Source organism: Physeter macrocephalus, chromosome 11 (assembly GCF_002837175.3).
Source record: "Physeter macrocephalus isolate SW-GA chromosome 11, ASM283717v5, whole genome shotgun sequence".
Taxonomy (NCBI): domain Eukaryota; kingdom Metazoa; phylum Chordata; class Mammalia; order Artiodactyla; family Physeteridae; genus Physeter; species Physeter macrocephalus.
Window position 1 is genome coordinate 13,923,762 of NC_041224.1, and position 22,643 is coordinate 13,946,404.

The window sequence follows — 22,643 nt, forward strand, 5'->3', positions numbered from 1 at the left end:
GGCCCCCCCCCCCCGCCGGCCCCCGGGCCCCCGCCCCCCGGGCCGCCCCCCGCCGCGCCCGCGCCGGCCGCGCCCGCGCCCTTGCTGGCCCAGCAGCAGCGGGTGCACAGCGCGCGCCACGACTCGAGCGTCTTGCCGGACCAGACCCACACGCCCGACGTGATGCCCACCACCAGGCACATGAAGTACTTGAGCATGAAGACGGCGTAGTCGGGCCGGCGCGCCTGGTCCGGCTGCAGGTCCCGCAGGCACGGGCAGTTGTGCGTGGCCTCCCAGCGCGCGCGGTTGTGCTGCTCGTAGAAGAGGCAGGCGACCACGACGGCGGCGGGCACGGTGTAGAGCACGGTGAAGAGGCCCAGGCGGATCATGAGCTTCTCCAGCTTGTGCGTCTTGGTGGGGCCGCCCTGCTGCTTGATGACCGAGCGGATGCGGAAGAGCGACACGAAGCCGGCCAGCAGGAACATGGTGCCGATGAAGAGGTAGATGACCAGCGGCGCCAGCACGAAGCCGCGCAGGTTGTCCAGGCTCTGGTTGCCCACGTAGCAGATGCCCGCCACCGGGTCGCCGTCCACCGAGCTGAGCGCCAGCACGGCGATAGACTTGACGCTGGGCACGAGCCACGCGGCCAGGTGGAAGTACTGCGAGTAGCCGGCGATGGCCTCATTGCCCCACTTCATGCCCGCCGCCAGGAACCACGTGAGCGACAGGATCACCCACCAGATGGAGCTGGCCATGCCGAAGAAGTAGACGAGCAGGAAGACGACGGTGCACAGCGCCGGGCCCGTGGTCTCGTAGCGCACGTGCTGCTCCACGGCACCCAGCTCCTCGTACTCGCCGCGCCCGCCCGGGCCGCCCGCGCCCGCGCCCGCCGCGCCCGCGCCCGCCGCCGCGCCCCCGGCGCCCCCCGCCCCACCTGGGGCCCCGGCGCCGCCGCTACACGCCACCTTCTCGTGGCCCGCCACCAGGCGCACCAGGTAGCCCACGGACACGAAGAGGTAGCAGGCCGAGAGGAAAATGATGGGCCGCTCGGGGTACTTGAAGCGCTCCATGTCAATGAGGAAGGTGGAGACGGTAGCGAAGGTGGACACGAAGCAGAGCACGGACCACAGGCCTATCCAGAAGACGGTGAAGGCGCGCTCGTCCTGGCTGAAGAACGGGTTGTGGCAGGGCAGCGCGCAGTTGGCGATCTGGCCCGTCTTGACGCGGTTATAGAGAGGGTGCCGCTCGCTGGACACGCTCACCATGGGCGCGCGGCACTGGCAGCCCGGCTCGCAGGGCGCCGCGCCGCCGCCAGGGGGCCGCGCCTTCCCGCCTCCGCCGCCACTGCCGCCGCCGCGCGCGGGGGGCGCAGCCGCGTCCCCGCCGCCGCCCCTGCCGCGGGACGGGGGCCGGGCCCCGGGCGGGCGGCCGTGGCCGCTGCCGGAGGGCGGCTGCTCGCCGGGCGGCGGGGGCGGCGGGCGCCGCGGTGGGCTGGGCGCGGCCGTGGTGAGGTCGGTGCGGTTGTAGTCCATGCACAGCGTGTCAGGGTTGCCCTGCTCGGGCAGCCTGTCGCAGCGCATGCGGTCGGGCCAGGCGAAGCCGTACTGGCGCATGAGGGGCGCGCAGCCGGCCTTGGCGCGCTCGCATACCGAGCGGCAGGGAGGCAGGGGCTTCTTGTAGTCCTCCAGGCAGATGGGCGTGTACATGCTGCACAGGAAGAACTTGAGGTCGGGCGAGCACTGGATCTCCACCAGCGGCCAAAATTGGTGCACCTCCAGGCCCGCCTCGTCCTGCGTGTCGTGGTTGAACTGGTTGGGCATATAGGTGTAGTTGTAGCCGATGCCCTTGCATAGCGGCACGGTGATCTCCTGGCACGCCAGCTCCTTGGCCGAGGCGGCCGCAGCGCCGCTGGAGCGCTGCAGTAGCGCCAGGGCTGCCAGCAACGAGGTCACTTCCAACAGGTAACCCCACTCCATGCTGCGCGCCTCGGCCACGCGCCTTCGCCCTCCGGGCGGCGCGCGGAGGGGCGCTGGGAGATCCTGCAAGAGCGCCGGAGGAGGGGAGAGAGGGCGCCCTGCCGGGCTCTCTCCTGCCTCTCCCGGGAGCGGGGGGGGGCGGGGAGGTCTGCCGATAGCCTGGTCCCTTCGCGGGACGCGTCCTCACGGCGCTGCGGGAGACGAGGGTGCCTGCCGGAGGGCACCCCGGTCCCCGGGTCTGCCCCGCTCACTCCGGCCGGGCTCAGCCCTCGCAGGGCAGAGTGGCCGGCCCCCGGCTCATCGTCCCTCTCTCGCTCGCTTTCTCTGCGCGCGCCGGTGACTTTGCCGGGCACCTAGGGCGGCGGCGCAGCAAGTTTCCTCTCGGGCGGGCCGCTGTGCGCAGTCAAGATGGCTGGGCCAGGCCGCTCCGCGCCCGGTTCAGCCCCTGCGGCCCCCTTTCGGCGTCCCGGGGCTCATGCTCGCCCCTAAGGCCGCGCGGCTGCCGCCGGGGTTCGCGGCCCGCCTCCGCCGAGGCCACCGCCCTCTGTCCCCGGCGTCGGTCCGTCGGTCCGCCGCCGGGATGACGGGCCCCGCCTCCGGTGGAAGTCCGCGTCGCGCTCCGGCCGGCAGTAGGGCGAGGTGTCGGCGGTCCCCTTCTCGCTGGACTCACGGAGCTAAATTCAGGCCGGAAGGCGGAGCGGACACCTGAGCGGCGCGCTAGCGCCCCGCCGCCGCCTCCTCCTCGGCGGGAGCAGCGCCCCTCGCCAACTTCCCGCTCCGGCCCTGCTGCGCCCCGGCCGGCTCATGAATATTTATACGGCGCGGACTCGGTCTCCGCCCGCGGCCGGCGCGCCAATCCCGGGCGGGGGGCGGAGTCTGCGCGCTCCCCAGGCCCAGCCTTCCTGGGGCGGGCCCGGCTGTCCGCTCGGCCGTGAGCGCTGTCTGCGGCCGGAGTTTGGATAACCTTGGGATTGACCGCAGAGACAGAGGCTTTGCCACTACCGTCCCCACGGGCGCTCAGTGGGGCTGAGGTCGGGGTTCCATTTCCCCGAGCCTGCGCTTGGGGACTGGGGACAGGGTTTTATGCAGTGCGCGCTTTCGGAGGCCCCTTTTGAACTAGTCAAGCCCGTTTCCTACGCTCCCAAACGTCGGCGACCTGCTGGCGAGGGGACCGCCCGCCCCTCCGCGAGCCGGCGAGGGCGCGGGGACGTTGCGGGGACCCGGGAAGGGGGGCCCTTCTTGGGGTTCTCAGAGCGATGGTCTTGGAGGCTTGGCAGTGCGGGAGGAGTGGAACGACTGCAGTTCATTCTGCCTGGTGGGGCTGGACCGGGGGCAGCCCTGGAGGAGATGCCCGGGAGCCCAGCCGCGAGCGCGCGAGGGGCGCGGGCCCGGGGGCGGGCCCGGGGCGGCGGTCTCCTCCCGCCTCCGCTGAGAGACGTGGGGGAGCCTCAGTTTCCTTACCTGGAGAATGGGGTCACAGTACAGATCTCAAAGGGGGTCCTGCTAATTAGGTGAAGTAAAATATCTATAAAGCATCCGAACACAGTGAAGAAGAAGAAAGAAAGAAAAAGAGAAAGGGAGAAAGAAAAACTTGTAAATAGGACAGACTGGAAACTCTGCGGCTGGATTCTCCCTCTTCACCTCGTGCTTTTGGAACACATATACATCTCCAAAGTTGACATGTTTTTGCCCGAGCCTCCTCCTCCGCCGTGGGAGGCGGCGCCGGGACCTGGCGCGGACGCGCGGACACGTCTCCGCGGTGCGCCTGGGGCCGAGCGTCTGGGGACGCGGCCAGCGAGCGCGGCCCCCGCCAGCTCGCAGCCACCTTAGACGGGGAGGGGCCCGAGGGGCGGGCGGCCTGGCAGGTTCATTTACGCTTGTTAGGACGTCCCAGGGGGTTGTCGTTCTCCTAGAATGGAGTGTTTATTTTTTAATTGATGTGCTGTTTCATTTAGCGCTTGTATGGAACTCACGCTGGGGCTGTAATTACTGTAATCTCGGGAACAGGCATTTCAGTTAGCCAGGAGGGTGGCAACAGACGTCTCTCTCTCTCTCTCTCTCTCTCTCTCTCTTTCTCTTTCTTTTCCTCTTCCCCCTCCCTTCTCCCTCTCGCTCCTACCTCTCCTTAGCTTTTCCTCCTCTTTCTCTCTTTCTGTTTCCAGATTTTTGCTATTTGTCAGGTTTCATAGCAGGAACGAGTACAGCTAGAAAACTAAAGTTCTTGAGGATGTGGGGACGAAGGAGAAGCAGAACTAAAGGCACGTTTGAGACCTGGTCATATTTTGGGGGGTGTGCGGGACGGTGGTGGTGGTAGTTATCTGTTTACAAACAACTCGTCATGAAACAAAAGTAACTAGCAGCATCTGTATAGCATAGTCGCTGCTATGCAGATACAGCTTGGCAGAAACCTGTGTCTTCCTCCTACTGTTCTCTCTGGCTTAGTTTAGCAACCGTATTCTACATAGAAAGGCAGAATCTCCCCCCGCCGCCCCGATTTTTGGCAAGTTCTGTATTTTCACCAAGAATTCTAGGCATATCCACCAGGCGGTGGTTATACCCCACTCACTTTCTCTTTTTTCTTTTAAATTGAAGTCTAGTTAGAACCTCTTTATACTAAAACAAAACAAAACACTTCCCATTTTTGTTTTAGAAAAACTAAACTCCATAGGAATCAGAAATTCTAAGGCTTCAGAAATATTAGCTGATTCAGTGATTCAGCAGAAAATGATCTCGAGTTTTCAAAAATGCAAAGACTCAACTTGTTAGTTGGTCTTTTTATGGATTTCTTTCCCTTCTCCTCCTATTCAGAATTCCCTTTATGGTTTGTTGAATGTACAAAGTCACCTCTCTCCTGTTGGTACCCTGTTCATAGATGGCCATCCTCCAGAACATTCAGCTGCAGAGAAACAGCAGGTCATACCTGGAGATAGGATTCTAAGCACAGTAGTGAAGGCAAATCCCCCCATATTCAGGACCAGCCTGGGCTCACGGTGACCACAGATAGGAGGGGCTTGGTTCCAAAAGCAACATAGAGGGTGAAAAGATTCTTTTGATTTTCTTCAGCAGGAAGTGTCAAATAGTGGAGTTTAGAATTACACTATATAAATTAACTAGAATTGGGTAAAAACCAACTGACATTTGAAAATTGAGGCTGAAAATAGTTGATTTTGGCTTTTAATTGGCATTTAAATTTTTTTTTCTTTATTCTTTTGAGACAAGATGAAAGCTTTGATGATGTGGAATGTGGAAATTTGGGGGAACTATATTAAGCTTGCAGGAGAAAAGCAGACAAAAAGTTCAGCGCTTTCAAAAATCATGTAATAAGCCATTGGGGGTGAGATTAAAACCATTTACATAAAATCATTAAACATTTACTTTTAATTGAGAGAATAGAAGAATAGCATTTAAACTTTACTATTAAATTAAATGGCTACTTGGCAATCTTTGAGAGCAGAAGAGGCTTAGGAAGCCAATTAGTGTATCAAAGGCAATGATGGGTCAGCGAAAAGAAACTAGAATCATTTATCAACATTCTGGCTAAATAATGATTTTTCTTTAGTATATAAAGCAGCTGTTATTTAAGGGAGGGGAAATAGCTTTAGCAGTGACATAAATAATGTAGGAAACTTTCTAGAGGGATTTCTGAACAGATGTCTGGTTCCTGAGTAGCCCAAACAAGTTGAAGGCATGAATCTAACTCAGAGGAGGGGATTTTACAAAACATCAGCTACCTGGTGAGATAGGAGACTATCAGTATACTGTAAGTCGTGAGTTTAAGAAACTTTGGCAAAATTATGTTTCAGTGGATTTTAATTTAAAAAGTCCAACCTAAAACTCTTGATCCAAGAGTGAGCCTAACATATACCAAAAAAATGATACCTTCCAGAGGTTAAACAGAGAACTCTTTAGTAACTAATAAAATGTCTCAGGCATTATATAAAAGCATCTTTCAGGGAAACGATCCAAGTCTATATTATTAGAGAATATTAAACTCTGTCTAGTAATATTGGGGTTTCTTGCTTTTTTAGAATCTGTCTTTCAAAGGATTATGTCTTGAGTCGCCCAACCATAGACGGACGGAAAGGTAGAGGTTAACCGGTCTTGCTTCAATCTCTGTTATAATTAAAATGGGTGAGATTACTTTTATATCCTTCTATAATAATAATAAACTCCATTAAAGAGCTTCCATTGTCTCCACGAGCAGGAAAAGGACTTTGTCAGGAGGAAGTACTCCTTGCTGTGTCTGCTGTAATGAGGCGAAGTTGTAAATGGATGGAGGTGACTGAGGCACACAGGTGCCACTAGCCAGGAATCAGATTCCCACTTGACATGCAGCTGCCATTTTGGAAAATGGCAGCTGCACTGTCATTTAATTTGATAATTATTGTAAAATATGTTTTAAAAAATCAATCACTGATTTCTTTTTTTCCCTCATTCACACTGAAATATTGGCCAGATGCTGAAACTCTTATGAGATAGGATGCGCTGTGCGTGAGTTTGGGAACTTTCAGGTGAATAAAGATCTGCCTAAGTAAAACTGGCAGAGCCTAGAAGGACACAGCTGATCTTCCATATCACTATATCTAGAAGCAGGGAGTTCCATCACTGGTTCACACTGGGACAGTGGTGTTAGGCCTGCAGGTCTGCTCTGGTCTCTGGCTTCCCCTTGGGTGGCGTGGGGCCTCCCACTGCTGAATCATCACGTTTCACAGGACAGCAGCCAAGGCAGGAAGAGTGGCAGGACCTCCCGCTATTAGAGAAGAAAATCCTTCCCCTTAGGTCACACTGGGCTGAACCTGTCACACCGCTCTCGTAGCTGCAAGGAAGGCTCTGCAGGGGAGGGTCTGGTGGGCAGCGCGTGGTGGACAGGCTCTCGTGGCACAGAAGCCACAGAGGGGAGAAGGGCCATTGAGCAGATACAGCAGTGAGCCACATGTTACTATCTGAAATGAACTTTCAAGCGATATCATTTACCAACACACCTAATCTTCCAGAGTATTTTGTTCAGGGCTATGAATTAAGTATGATCTAGATCCAAGAAAACCTTGATATCTGCGGGTTTTTTTCCTTTTGAAGTACTCTGTACAGTGGTGCGAATTAAATGTCAAACAGTTTACTACTTGTTTTATTTATAATGCGTATAAACTGTGTAGTGTAACTCCTTAGTTCCTTTTTGTTAATCCCCTCCCCTCCCTTTTGGAGACTTCCTTAAAAACATGAATACAATTCTGGAACTTTAGGTTTTTTATTTTTTCTTTTGAGTCTTATATCATGTAACTTTTCTGATATTGACAAACTTAAATAATATAGGAGAAACTGTGTTGAGTCCCATCTCTGAAGGGCTTATGGAAGTGAAAGAACCTTTATATCAAAAAAATTTTGATGCAAGAGTTTACTTCTGGTAACACTGATCCATTTAAAATGGTGGTCTGAAACGATAATAAAATTTACATTAGTAGTACAAATGATAGTTATCCGGACCCTGAGGGCATGGAGGTGGTGGAGAAAACAATGACATTTCTTCCTATTTTATCTTTGACCCGATCCAGGTAAAAAGATGTAATTTTTATTCAAGAGGTGACAGCACTTGATTTTCCTTTTTTTTCTGGTATGTGTCTTGCTTGCTCTTAGAAGCACATGTTCTTATATAGCTTTAACCTTACAGTTTATAATAAGTGTAACAACTTAGAAAGATAAAATAAGAAAAAATTGATACATCAGTGTGCTATTGAAATAATATCACATCATTAATATGAACTCCTGGTGTGCTTTTTCAAAACAGAATCCAATAAGGTTCAGTTTGAAAAATCCTAGTCTAGAATGTGTTCAAAATACACCGTTAAGTGAAATAAAGCAGGATATAGATCTATATGATAGGAGTCCAATTATATTGTTATATATGAATAGAAAAAAGACTAGAAGGAAGTTCATCAAAATGTTGCCTATAGTTGTATTTGAATTGGGTTAAGTAGGAGTAATTTTTATTTTCTTTTTTTATAATGATCTGAATTTTATGCTGAGAAAAAATTATCTTGACTTAGCACTTAGCACTTATTACGTATTCTTTTCTGCTGTTCTTTATTTTCTGTATTTTGTGTTTCCTCCTTATACGGATCAAAATGACCAAAGAGCAAGGACCAGATCTTCGTTATCTCTGTTTTCTCACACAGATGCTGTACCATTAGGAGCATATGCTGTCAAAATATGTTGTAGCTGATTCACAGATTGACTTATTGTCCTTACCTTTGGTTGGATGCTCTATTCTCAGTGCCCCAGAGCTGTCCTTCTGACTGAGAATTGTGGTTTTGAATGGGATGAGGGGGAGGAAAGAGGAAGGGAGTTTGTCATTGGAGGACCACAAACTTGGCATTAGCTGTAGAATTCTAGATGATGCCAGCTTTGCCTGTCTTTGGAACAATGTCCATTTTTGCCCTAGGCTGATCCAGCCTGTTGTCCATGACATGAGGTCATCTCCGTGGTATTTACTTATTGAGATACCAAACTATCTGAGCATTTCTTTTTACTGGTTATGGGTGAAGTAAGTTACTGTAGAAGAGCGTGTGCAGCAGTGGAGAAGATGAACTTTGGATCAGGCAGCCCTGGGGAATTACAGCTCAGTTATTCCCTACCTGTGTGGACAGGTAGCCTACAGCCTCTTTGAGCTTCACTTCCTTGTGCATAAAGTATGGAATGACAAATACAAGAGTCGTCACAGGTCGTGAGGGTTAGATGAGCTAAAAGCTAAAAGCTTGGTGCAACACAATGTCTGGACTTTGATGCATGAATTGAGCTTTGAAAGAGTTTACTTTGAATGTGCAGAGTGATAGGAAATGTACCTAGGACCACAGAAATGACCACAGAATGAAATTATCCTCATCTTTTTCCAGAAATTTCTTTTCATTCATAAATTCGATAAATATTTATTTAGTACCAATTGTTCTGGTTGCTACTTTTTTCTTTATCTTTAATTTAATTTTTTTATTGAAGTATAGTTGATTTACGGTGTTGCGTTTCAGGTATACAGTAAAGTGATTCACTTATACCTATATCCACTCTTTTTTAGATTCTTTTCCATATAGGTTATCACAGATTATTGAGTAAATTTCCCTGTGCTCTAGAGTAGGTCCTTGTTGTTTATCTATTTTTATATATAGTCGTGTGTGTATGTTAATCCCAACCTCCTAATTTAATCCCTGTTCTGGTTACTATTGATGCATAACAGTGACCCCAAAACTTGGTGGCTTAAAACAACCATTTTATTTTGCTCACAATTTGGAGGGTCAGGAATTTAGCTTGTCTAGGCAGATGCTCGGGATCTCTCCTGTGGTCGCAGGCAAATATCCGCAGGACGGAAGGCTCAGCAGGGTTAGGACCACACTGGCCAACGACTCACGTGGCTGCCCGTTGAAGCTGCCAACTGGAGCGCCACCTGGTGGCAGCTTCCCAGTAGATGGACTCCGTATGTGATGGGCCATTTCCCAGCGTGAGCATCTTAAGAGAACCAGGTGGAAACTGCACAACTTTCTTTGTGACTTAGCTGCAGCACGTCTGCTGTGCTCTGAAGGATGGAGCTGTAAAGCCAGCTCAGCTTCAAGGCCTTCCTCAAAATGGAAGGAATGGCAGGGGCTTCCCTGGTGGCGCAGTGGTTGCGCGTCCGCCTGCCGATGCAGGGGAACCGGGTTCGCGCCCCGGTCTGGGAGGATCCCACGTGCCGCGGAGCGGCTGGGCCCGTGAGCCATGGCCGCTGAGCCTGCGCGTCCGGAGCCTGTGCTCCGCAACGGGAGAGGCCGCGGCAGGGGGAGGCCCGCATACCACAAAAGAAAAAAAAAAAAAAAAAATGGAAGGAATGGCAAACATTTCGGGGGCCGTATTTTAAAACTGTCACAGCAACTAAGAGTCAGGTCCTATATGAAGTGTCAGGGCTGTAAGGATGGATACGGCATTGTATTGGTGGGAGTTCTCCAGAGAAACAGAACCAGTGGGATATATATGGCTTATTATGAGGAATTGGCTCCTGTGATTATGGAAGCTGAGAAGTTCCACGATTTGTCACCTGCAGGCTGGAGACCCAGGAGGCCAGTTGTGTAGTTCAGTCCAAGTCTGAAGGCTTGAGAACCAGGGGACCCGATGATGTGAGTCCCAGTCTGAGGGCAGCAGATCAATGTCTCAGCTCAAACAGTCAGGCAGAGAAGGGGCGAATTCTCCCTTCCTCTGACTTTTGTCCTATTTGTGCCCTTGCCCTCAGTGGATTGGATGAGATCCACTCACATCGGGGAGGGCACTCTGCTTTCCTGAGTCCACTGATTCAAATGCTAATCTCATCCAGAGACACCCTCGCAGACACAGCCATAAATAATGTTGAGGCGGGGCTTCCCTGGTGGCGCAGTGGTTGCGCGTCCGCCTGCCGATGCATGGGACGTGGGTTCGTGCCCCGGTCCGGGAAGATCCCACATGCCGCGGAGCGGCTGGGCCCGTGAGCCATGGCGGCTGAGCCTGCGCGTCCGGAGCCTGTGCTCCGCAACGGGAGAGGTCACAACAGAGGGAGGCCCGCATACCACACACACACACACACACACACACACACAAATAATAATAATAATGTTGAGGCAAAAATCTGAGCACCCCGTGATCTTGTCAAGTCCGCACATAAACTTAACCATCCCAGCCATTCTCCTTCACAGGCAGCACACGCGGGTCAGCTACAGATACACAACCACAATGCCTTTAGGTGAAAGTTTCTACAAAATACACAGAAATAATATTGCTAATTTGAGGGGACGCAGAAAGTTCGAAGCAGGTGGCAAAGCACTTACAGATCTCGGTGATGATAATCGCCTTTGCATTGCTTACATTTGTTCGTGGAACAAGAACCATCCTTGAGCAGAAACATATTTTGTATTCAGTCAGTTATGACTGACATAATGTACACCTGTGGTGAGGTTACATCTGGGCCTAGAGTTCAGCGTGTTTTACTAATTTTTCAGCTTCTAGTAACAGGATGCTTGCCAAAGTGGCCCGGAAGACACGCTGTCTCACATCGCCAGGATCTGGAAAGGGGGTGGCTGCCGAACTGATTGATGCTGTGACTCCATGAAGCCATCAAAATCCGGGTCCTTTCCCCCTCCTTGCTCTGTCAGCCTCCGTGGCGGTCAGTCCCCCTCCTGGTTCCAAAGTAGTCACAGATCAAAGCTCATGTTTTCATATACCAATATCGAGAGGCAGAAAGAGGAACCTTCCTCTCCCTGTGTCTCTTTGCAAGAGCCAAGAAGGCTTTCCTGGAAGAGACTTCCTCCTACTCCTCATGGGTCAAAACTGGGTGACAGGCCATGTCAACTGAGCCCCGGCCTGGCCAAGGAGGGACATTTGAGCAAAACTGGGGCTTTGCCAGCAAGGGAAGGGGTAGGGAGTAGGCTTGGGTAGGTGACCAGGGGTGTCTTCTGGAACCTGAGGCCTGTCGTAGCTGACATAAGAGGCCAGCGTCTCTTTAAGACTAAGGCCTGCTGCCCAAGGTCAGATACTGATAGCCTGGTCATCTCCGGAGAAGACGCTTATGCCCTTTGTGTGTTAATTATCAGTAAAGCTGGAGCCCTTTCTCCTGCTTCTCCCAAAGCCTCAGGCAGGTGGGATCTGTCAATAAGGTGCCGGTTGTTTATTTCACGAACCGTGTCTTTTGCTTGAGCATATAGTGTGTTCTGCATTCAGAAATCCAGTTGCCTTCAGGGCCCGTCGGCCAGGCTGGGGAACCACTCTGTCTGGCAGGACGGAGCTGGGTGGTTTGTACTGTTTGCTCACGTCCTGGTCTCACCACAAACTCCCTCCAGGGTAATTACTTGGAGGAACACCTTACTAAACAGCTGGGAAGCATGACTATTAAGGAACTGCCAGAGATGAAAATTTATTTCTCACCTGTGTGGTTTCCAGAGCCTCATGGGACTGAGGTATGAGTAGCTTCCAGTAACCTGTGGAGAGCACAGAATCCAGGGGGCCAGATGGTGTTTGGGCTGTGGTTTGCTGACTCCCTGCCTCCAGGGCTCCAAGGAAACCAGCTTCTAGAGAATTACACCCCCATCACAGTACTAGTTTACTTGTTCTTTATCTTTTCTATAGCATTGTGTGTCTTTACTCGCTTTAGGTGCATTCTTCTTCTCCTGACATCACTCCCAGTTCTCAGGAAGACCCCTGTGGCATAACGACGGGGCACACCTCTGGTGACGATCTTGGTAGTTGCCTTTCTGCTGTAGATGCTGGTTCAAGAGGTTCCTTACTCACCGCATCCTGGCTACAAGCCTTTGTGTGGGAAATGGCTCCTGACCTGCGGGGACAGGCTTCTCTATGGGAAGAAGTGGCCCCGATTCACCGAGGTGACTTTTTACATCACACTTTAGCCCTCACCCCCATTCACAAGTCTCTGCCTCGGCAACTGTCACTCTTGGGAAAGAATCTTTTCTTCAGATATGTTGGCTTTGTCATGTTCTGCTCCTTTGGGGGCTAAAAAGGAAAGATTCCTATTTTTACCGGTTAGTCTATTATGCTGTTGATTATTGAATCATTATGTTTCCAGCGGGATCCATGTGGTCTCTGAATCCCTAGTTCAAAAAATGTCTGCCTCCACCGTGGCACTTCAGTTGGTGATGTCTTGTCCTCCACTCTTAAAATAAATAGAACAGAAAGATTCACTTTATGTTGCATCTGTCAAATATCTGAAAGGATTCATTTTCTATTAGGAGTCCATTGGAGTTCGGTTGCCTTGTGGTAATAAAAGACCAAGGTTTCTGCTGGAAGGTAATTCACTGAGATTACACATCCTAATTTTTTTGATTAGAGTAAAAAAATGTAGGTGTCACTAAACAGAGCGAATCCCAACCTATAATTCATGATCGTAGAATGATGAGTGTGAGTCTTGTTCCTAGATCCCCCCAGTGAGCCATACAAACTGTGCTTAGAAAACCAAGTTTGAATTCTATGCTAATAGTTACTACAGGGAATAGTCCCTTTCCTTAAGAATATAAGTGACCAGAATACGGATGGAAAGTAGTTTGATCTATGTTACACTGGCGATGTGTCGGAGGGTAGTGAGAGGAGCCTGGATGGGCAAGGTCAGAGTAGAATAATAATGTTAACTACTATTTTTAGCATGCCTTTGATGTGTGAGGCTCTGGGCTTGACCTTTTTCATCATTTGGGACGTTTTGGCAACTAGCAGCAGTTAACCCTACAAAAACTGGCTTATGCAAGATGGAAATTTGTTATCTCTCGCAGCAAGAAGTACAGAAGTAGGGTGGATTCCCAGGTTGGTTGGTACCGATTGTCAAAAATATTATCAAGGGTTCAGGTGCTTTCTGTTTCTTGGTCCTGCCTCCCTGAGGGTGTTGGCAGTGGTGACCTCAGAGTGAGATGGCTTCATATCCAGAGACAACAACATCCCAATGAGGTACAACAAACAAACAAACAGCGGGGCTATTTCATTCCTTTTCTCTTTCTTAGGAGAAGGACACACTTCCAGAAGTCTCCTGGAAGACTTCACTGGTTGTATTGCGCTGAATCCCCACTCTTAAACCATTGATAAAAGGAATGGGATTACCACACTTGGCTTAAAGAAATCAGGATACCCCATCTCCTGGAGCGCAGAGGGTACCTGGCTGGGTGGAGGAGGGTGAAAGCTGAATACAATTAGGGTTTGTAGGAAAGAAAGAAGGAAAGTGGAGATGGATGTTGGCACGGCAACCAAAACTCTGCTACATGACTGTATCCATCTCTCTCTTTCTCATGTCTAAGCCTCATGGAAAATCTGCAGGATAGATATTAATACTAAAAGTCATGTTTTCCACACGGGGCTCATTTCAGTATCATGTATTCCATTACAGAGTTTTTAAACAGCGGTATTCTTTCTTCCAAGTGAATCTTGCACCAAACTACAACATATAAACAGATAAAAAAATATATATATATGTTCAAAGGATGAAATGGACAAGAAACTCAATTTTAAAACTCCAATAAAGCTTTTGAACACAAAAAGTTGAAAATATCAGTTATGGATATATATTTTTTTATTTTATGGATGATATTTTTGGCATCGTATGCGCACCTAAGTTCAGAAAGAGAACAATGCTGACCTACACCTTTCCTGACCAATGTCTCAGAAGAAGGTTAGATGCACGCACAGAAATGACAAAAGCAGCTTCCTTCAGCACGCTGCACGTAAATGCTGATCTCACAGCACAATGGCTGTGTTGAGGGTTTTCACTGCATTACAATTGTATAATATCATAATTTGGGGGACTGTCTTTTCTGATATTTCCTTCTTTGTGAAGCATCTCCATGAGCACAGTGCCCCTGGCTGCTCCTCACCTGCTCGCTTCCTCCTACTTACTTAGCTGTGATTTCGGAGGCCGTGGGCTTGCACTGCCCAGCCATCCCTCTCTCCTCCGCTCTGTTACCCCTCTGGCCAGCTCTGTGCCTGCAGAGAGAGCCCTGCTTCTCCCTGGGACAGCCAGTGACCCCCGGGATGAGTCTGCTCGGTGCCAGCATTCAGTATTAGGAAACAGCCCATAAATAAAAGCATTTTCTAATATCACCTTTACTGGTTATAAAGATGTATTTTATCCTCCATTGGCTGCCTCATACCTTAGTTTTCAATTTTTTTGTAATCCAGGGAGTAATATAGTTTCTGTTTATCCCCCCAACCTACAACCCTTGTCATAATACTTTGATTTGCTTTCTTTTTTAAAAATTTGTTTTTACTTTTTAGATTTTTAAATTTTATTTATTTTTTAAATTGAAGTATAGGTGATTTACAATGTTGTGTTAGTTTTTGGTATACAGCCAAGTGATTCACTTATACATATATATATTCTTTTCCATTATAGGTTATTACAAGATATTGCATATAGTTCCCTGTGCCCTACAGTAGGGCCTACTTGTTTATCTATTTTATATTTAATAAAACTCCAAACTCCTAATTTATCCCCCCGCCCTTTCCCCTGTACTTTGATATGCTTTCTTTTATAAAACAAAAATATTGTGTTATGCAATATTTCAAACGTATAGAAAATACAGAAAATGCAACAAACGCACAAGCCATATTTAATGTGTTATATTTTGATGTGATTGTTTCAGATCTTTTTTCTTTAAATAAATAAAACTTTACAAATCTGGCTAAAATTCCACACCTCATCCCTCCTTCTTCCTAGAAGTAAACACTGTCCTAAAGAAGCTGTGACTTGAACCCTTGGATGGTTTTGCACCAATAGTATATATAGTAGTATTGTTTTGAATGATTTTTAAATATTTTACAAATGGTATTGTATCTGTCCTTTTATAAGTAGCTTTATAAACTCAACATTATATTGCTTAACTATGATCTGCTTAGTTTTTGAGCTGATCATGTACCCATTGTATGAACGAGCCACTTTATTATTACTGCACTAGAGACCAGGGTTTGGTGATTTTCACTAGCGTACTTAATGCTGTAGTGAACATCTTTGTGTATGTCCCCTTGTGCACGTGTCCAGGAGTTTCTCTAAAGAAGATACCTAAATTTGTAAAGTATAAATGGAACAGCTGAAGGGTAGATTCTGCTTAATTTCAGATTGACGAGGAATTGCCTATGCTCTTCATGGTGGGTGAGCCAACTCACATGCCACAGAAAGCATACGGGAGTTTCTGACCCTCACAACCTCACCAACCCCCGGGAGATGAGTCTCTACCAGTCACATGAGTTTACAAAGTGAGCTCATTGTTTTAATCTGCATTTCTGATTACTAATGGGATTAAATGCATTTTTACATGTTTTTTTTTACCATTTGGGCTACCATTTCTGCAAGTTACCTCTTCTTATTCTTTGTCCATTTTTTGTTTTCTACTGCACTGATTTGTCTTTTTGTTTTGAATTGGGGAAGTCCTAAAAATATCTGGGATATTCATTTTCTGTGCTTTCAAGAGGTTTTCTCTGCTGAGTGTGTGGTTTATCTTTTTGTTTTGTTTACTGTATCTTTGGTAATAGATTGTGTGGTCATAATATACAGCTATATATAATAGATATAATAGAGTCTTAAAATTTTTAATCTGTTCAAATTTGTCAATTTTTTTTATGTTTGTTTACATCTTGTTTCAGAATTCCTCCTTTAACATGTTATAAAGTTATTATGGTATATTTTCTGAGGCTTTTCTTGTCATATTTAAGTTTTAATCCATATAGTATTTATTTTTGTGATTTGTGTGAAGTAAGTTTCTAATTTTATTTCTTCCCATATGCACTGCCAGTTAAGATGGTGGAGTGATTGAATAGTCCATTCTTTCTCTTCAATTTAATGTTCATAGGTTTGTTACTAGGTCTGTCCAGCTACACTGATCTACTTTCTATCTCTGCGTTAATAACGCATATTTTAATATTTAATTGCTATGGTTTTATAAGCCTTAATTTCTTGTAGGTGAAGACACCTTGATATTCCTTTTCAAAATTGTCTTTCGTATCCATTTCCCTCCAAGAAGTTCAGGACCACTTTGTTGAAAGTTCTGTGAAAACTCTGTTGCATCTATGGTTTTGTTTCTTCATCATTCCTAATTTGTACCGTTTGAATAGTTTCCTTAAATAATTTTGCCAGAAGTTTGTCCTTTTTTTAGTCTTTTCAAAAATTTGTTTTTGGTTTTGTTGAATCTTTCTAATTTGTATTATAATTTCTTTTTTGAATGAGGAAGTATTCAGAATTGGTTTTTTAATTCTCATTTTTATCGCATTTTGGTCAGAAAACATGTTCTGTAAGATGTAGATTTTTTTTTTTTTGAGACTTGTTTAGTGGCTCATTCTACTGTCAATTTTTGTAAATGTGCCATGCGTGCTTGGAAAGAATATGGTTTCTTTGTTGTCTGCAGGGTTCTATAAATGACCATTTAATCAGTTACTGAGAAATCTAAGTTAAAATCCCCTACTAAAATTGTGAATTTCTAGGTTCTTTCCAGTAAATCCATTTTGTTTGTTTGTTTGTTTGTTTGTTTTGAGACTATGTTCCTAGGGGCATAGAGGTTCAAAATTGTTATATTTTTTCTGGAAAGGATTGTTGCTTTCATTATTAGACAATAAGGCTCTGTGTCCCTAATTCTCTCTCCCTCCCTCTTAAAGTTGATTTTACTGATGATTATATGTTTGTATGAGGCTCTGCTGCTGTTATTGTTAGTATTTTTCAGATATTTCCTCCCCCTCAATTCTTTTACTTTCAATTTGTCTGTGTCACTATGCTTTAGGTGAGTCTCTCGCTAACAACATATAACTAGAAATTCAATATACAATCTGTAAGTATCTGTATTTTATTTGGGAAGTCTAGTTTCTTTACATTTATTATGATTACCATTATACTGTATTTCATCAAATCTAAGTTGCCATTTATTATAAGGTGCAACACCATTTTAGTTATCATTAAGGAACAGAAAAAAATGTTGCAGTTAAACAGTGACACAATGCTTATTTGGAACTTATTAAAGAAGTATTTTAGAATTAATTATAAATACTTAAAAATCATGTTTTAATCTTATGCATAAATATAAATGAAGTGAATCGTTATTTCTAAAAATTGTCACATTCAGTGTCTAACTCTTCTCAATTAGTTTTTGACTCAGAGTCACCAATGTTTGTGCCTTTCCAGGCCCTATCACCCTCCGTGCTATCAAAAGCAGCAATTCTCAAAAGAACTAAAAGTCATTAGAATTGGCTGTTAAGCTGGCTTTGCAATTATGTAGAACAAACCCCTTTTGGAGTCTAGCTTTGGGAATGTTGTTAAACCTGTTTTATTCGTCACCTTCTCACTCCATCCTCACAACTGTTTGGATCTTAAGAGTTAAAGTACTGCTCCACCATTGTTTTTAGGATTTTCTTCTGAGATGCTGACATCCATTCTGCAAGTTTTGCTGCTGGCTCTTTTGATGTTCATGTGTGTAGTCATTGGCGTCCACATCACAGGTCCTGCATGGCCAACGGGGATTTAAAAACACCATCAGTTGAAATATGCATTCTGATTTCAAAGATGTTAAAATGTGAATACATGTGCACCTTAGAAATGATGAAACATTTTATAGTTTATTTACATAAAGATATAAAGGTTATTTTTATTCTTTATTCTGCTTTCTCTTTGACATACCTTTTTTTTCTGTAGTATTTTTACCTCCTTTCCTGCCTTCTATTGGATCAAGTTTTCTTCTTTTTTAATTAAAAAAAATTTTTTTTATTGGCGTATAGTTGATTTACAATGTTGTGTTAGCTTCTGCTGTACAGCAAAGTGAATCAGCTGTACGTATACATATATCCCCTCGTTTTTGGATTTCCTCCCCATTTAGGTCACCACAGAGCACTGAGTAGAGTTCCTTATGCTATACAGGAGGTTCTCATTAGTTATGTATTTTACACATAGTAGTGTGTATATGTCAGTCCCCATCTCCCAGTTCATCCCACCCACCTTTTCCCCCTTGGTGTCCATACATTTGTTCTCTACATCTACGTCTCTATATCTGCTTTGCAGATAGGTTCATCTGTACCATTTTTCTAGATTCCACATATATGTGTTAATATACGATATTTGTTTTTCTGATTTGCTTCACTCTGTGTGACAGTCTCTAGTTCCATCCATGTCTGGAAGTTACACATTGTTTTTTTCTTTTAAGTAAACTTTACATTTTTAGCATTGATATTCGACTTGGTAAAGTTAATCATTATCTCTATTCAGCTCTTTAGTAATTCACTAAATTGATTGCTTTGTCTCTACTTCCTCCTCATCTAATGTGTTATAGTTCTCTAGTATTATAGTTCCAACTTGTTTTGAACTGGCCAAGTTTGTGGTATTCATTACTAGTGTTGTGATTTTTATGATCAATACTCACTCAGATTTACACCTTGAAGAGTGTTCTTCCTTTCCTTGGCTCCTTATATCTGCTTCTTCAAAATGTATTGCTTCTTCCTTGTGAATACAGTTTCCTTCTTCCTGAGATACATCTTTTAGTTTGAAAATATCTGTGTTCTGCCTTCGCTCTTAAATGATAGCTTAAATGGATGTAGAATTTTGGGGGGAGAGAGATATGTGATTTCTGGCACCAGGTGTGTAGTGTAAATGGGGTTCTCCTTGCTCCCATGCCCTCAGTTTGCAAAACAAGCTCATTACTGCTGTCTCCTGTTCAGGTCAGCAGGCAGGGCTTTCTCCGTCCCACTCACTGAGATGGAAGCCTTTCCATGGCTCTGGCTTAATTCCACTTGTCAGTCCCACTGTACACGTGGAGTCAACCCACTGCCTGGCCTTCCAGCCTGCTCAGCCCTCCAGATTTCAGGCCCCTCTTTATTGCTTGCCGTTGGGAATTTCTCTTTCTATCTTCTGAGGTCAGGTCTGCGTTAACATTTTTATCTTGCATTTCTAGGTGTACTGTGGCAGGAATGTTTTATATTGGCCCTATCTGACTTTCCATGGACCCTATGAGAATACTGCATTTTTCTTTATACAATGTATTTTAAAAATATTAGAAATAGTTAAGATTATATTAAAAGGGAAATTCAAGTGTTCAGTTCAACTTCTGGTTCCATGGAACCTTGGCTTTCTACAAAATATGGTCTTTTAATGACTGCCCTATTGTATGATTTTGAAATCCATAGTTAAGTGACTGTTTGGGCATGAGATCCCAGACCTGGAGTGGAGAAAACAGACTTCAGGCAGGACGTCTCCCCATAAGGTTTACCAGCCTATGGCACACACACACACACCTGAGGTATCAGAAATTTGCTCCCCATGCAGGCTCTGAGTTGTCACTCCCAGAGCAGCCAATGCACTTCTCCAGGCTATGATTTATAGCTTCAGAGAGGCTAGATTAGAAAAAAAAAGTGGTCTAAAGGACAGAGCAGTTAATTATTATGCAGAAAAAAAATCTTTTTGTATGCTTATTGGCTAGTTGACTTTCTTTTTCTTTCATGTAAAAGGAAATGACCTCCTTATTTTTCTATGATGTGATATCAAGGAAATGAAAACTGTCCTAGCCCACTGGAGGAGTATGAAATGGTGTAGCCAATTGGATTCCATCCCTTTCAGTCAGTTAGCTTTTGGTGTGTAACAAACAGTTGCAAAGCTGAGTGCTTTAGAAACAACACACACGCCCCACGTGAGCTCTCATCCTCCATGAGGCTTTGCCCAGGCTTCTTCCATCAGGGGTGTCAGCCTTCCAAAGAGCAACAGGAAAAAGGGAAGCTCACTGCACAAGCCCTTGTCACGGCCCTGCTTGCATTATGTTGGTTAACGTCCCTTGGCCCAAAGCAAATCATATGATTTGCTTTGAGGAGATGAAAGTCACATGGCAAAAGAGCGTATGTGTAGGGCTGGAGATAACCTTTAGGCCATTGTTGTAAACTGCCGTTCTGTAAAATAAGTACACTCTTTTTGGTGTCTATATGTTAGACATCTACAAGGGTGTTTATCTCACTGTCTCTTTGTATGATAGAAAAACACTGGGAACTGCTGAAATGCACATTGGCTGGGGAGTGATAAGGAAAACATCTGTGCTATTGAACACCATAACGCAGTTGAAGAGCATGTGATAGATTCGGGAGTACTGTCCTAAAAAGACATCTCTTTAAATGAAAAAAGCCAGTGGCTGAACCGTACAGACTTCACACCTCCCACCATACGCAAAAACTAAATTCCTGCAGATGCATTACGTCACGTCATGCATACGCATGACAAAATGTCAAGAAGTATATACCCTCTAGATGGAGAATAGCAGTTACTGCTATGGAGGGGGCGGGCTTGAGTGGCAGTCAAGGGGAATTTTATTTATTTGGGGGAGGGTATCACTTGAATTTTTTACCAAATGAATGCCTTCACATGCTGTTTATTTAACAATGAATAAAATTTGAATTTGAACTTAAACAAAGGAATAACAGTATGATTCTCACCAGCTGGGCTTCAATCTCATCATTCAAGCAACTGTGGACATGGCGGTGCTCCTGGGCCCTGAGACCCTCTTCTCCTTTCCTCCTTCCCTCAGTCATACTTGCTGCTTGGTGGGAGTGTTTCAAGCTTAGTAAACCAGATCCAAGTCAGGGCAAGATTCTGGAACTTACCCTCTTCAAAATACACCATTCAGCCTAGTCATCATGGTGTCCAAAGTGACAGCCAGCATAACTCTTTTTGTGTAGTTTTGGGGTCCTGGCTTCAAATGCCAGGCAAAATGTTATAGTATCATTTTTTCCTAAATGATTTCAACATCATGTGAAATAAGTTGATCACTAATTTTTTGTGAAACATTAGTGTCTAGTGAATTATAATTTTGAGGCTGACACAAGCAGAGATTTAATTGTTGATGTATCCTGTTCATTCCAGTCAAAACCTTTATCTTCTAGAATTTCTGATGTTTCCACAGTGTAGTGTATAGTTAGTCCACTGTCCACAGGGACTGACTATTTATTATTCTCTATCTGTCTACACCACCCCTTTGGGGTTCTGTGGGAAACGAGCAATGCCAGACAAAACACCAAAGTTATCTCTTTGGCATGCCCATATAACTTACACAACGCAGGGCGAGGGATGCTCCATCTTACTGACCAGTTAGAATAGAAACAAATAGAAAATAAGAGTAAAAACTCATAACAGTTATAACTATTAGTTTCAGAAACCACTGCATGTTGGTGACGATAATTATGTAGTATTTTTAAAATAGATTCTTTGTATATGTGCCTAATGATACGTTTATGTTATTGGTTTATTATCTTGACGAGAACATTTAAAACTACCGTGTGACAAAACAAAGTTTTTAAGAAAATCTGTGTCAACTTTCAGGTTTTAAACTTCTGTGCTCCTTTCCTGTCCTACTCTTGTTCTTGTGTCTAGGTATGTACTGTTTTACTGTAGAACTCACACACACACACACCATTATTCACTAGAGCTCTAGGGAAGAGCTGTTTCCCATAAGGATAAAGCAGGTGTGCCCTGCTCATTGACAATTATGACTCATGTCATTATTCTACATTTGGAGGGACTGTCCAATCTCTGAGGAAATGTTAACCTCTTAGATTTTTTGGTTTGACATCACAGAACCAATGATACTAATTGGGTGCGGACACACCTATGAAGTATGAGGCGTAGCATGTAGGTGATTTCCATAAATCTTCCTGTGTGAGGGGTGTGTGTGGGGTTCCTATTTCGATGATAACTCTTAGAGCATCATGTGTCATTTGTAAGTACTGGAGTTCTTATTTGGTGAAATAATACTGCAGCCAATGCCGTTGGTATTTTGCTGTCAATATTAAAAAATTTCTTCCACACTAGATAAAATAATTGGTTAAAAATCAGAAAACTATTAAAACATTTCACAAATTATAAGGTGACTATTATTTATTGGCAGCAACAGAAAGCAAAGCAACTGGTCTGACAAGCAAAGGCAGGAAAGTGTAATTGGTCAAAATGTTTCTTGTATGTCAACGAAATACTAATATATACATAAAACTTTCCTTATTAATAAATTCATTTATTGTTAAATATTTGGATGTTATAGTGAGAGTTCTGTAAATATTTAACTTTGAAGTCTACCCAATTTGCCTAAAAGTGAATGAGATTATTTTATAGCCACATTTTTAGTCCAAATAAATGAATGCAGTTTAATGTTTATGTCAACTCCATCACTAAAAGTTTCACTTAATACTGACATGTTAGTTTCTGGGAGGGTGTTT

At 45.3% G+C, this 22,643-nt stretch overlaps 1 protein-coding gene across 1 annotated transcript in view; it reads right to left on the reverse strand.

Annotated features, from left to right (window-relative positions):
- FZD8 (frizzled class receptor 8) overlaps nt 1–2,723 on the reverse strand; it is a 3,000-nt gene extending 277 nt beyond the window's left edge. Inside the window, exon 1 of the mRNA XM_024129713.2 lies at nt 2–2,723. Coding sequence (XP_023985481.1) covers nt 2–1,955 — 1,954 coding nt within the window. The 5' untranslated portion in view covers nt 1,956–2,723. The remainder of the gene's footprint in view (nt 1) is intronic.
- Nucleotides 2,724–22,643: the final 19,920 nt, after the last annotated feature.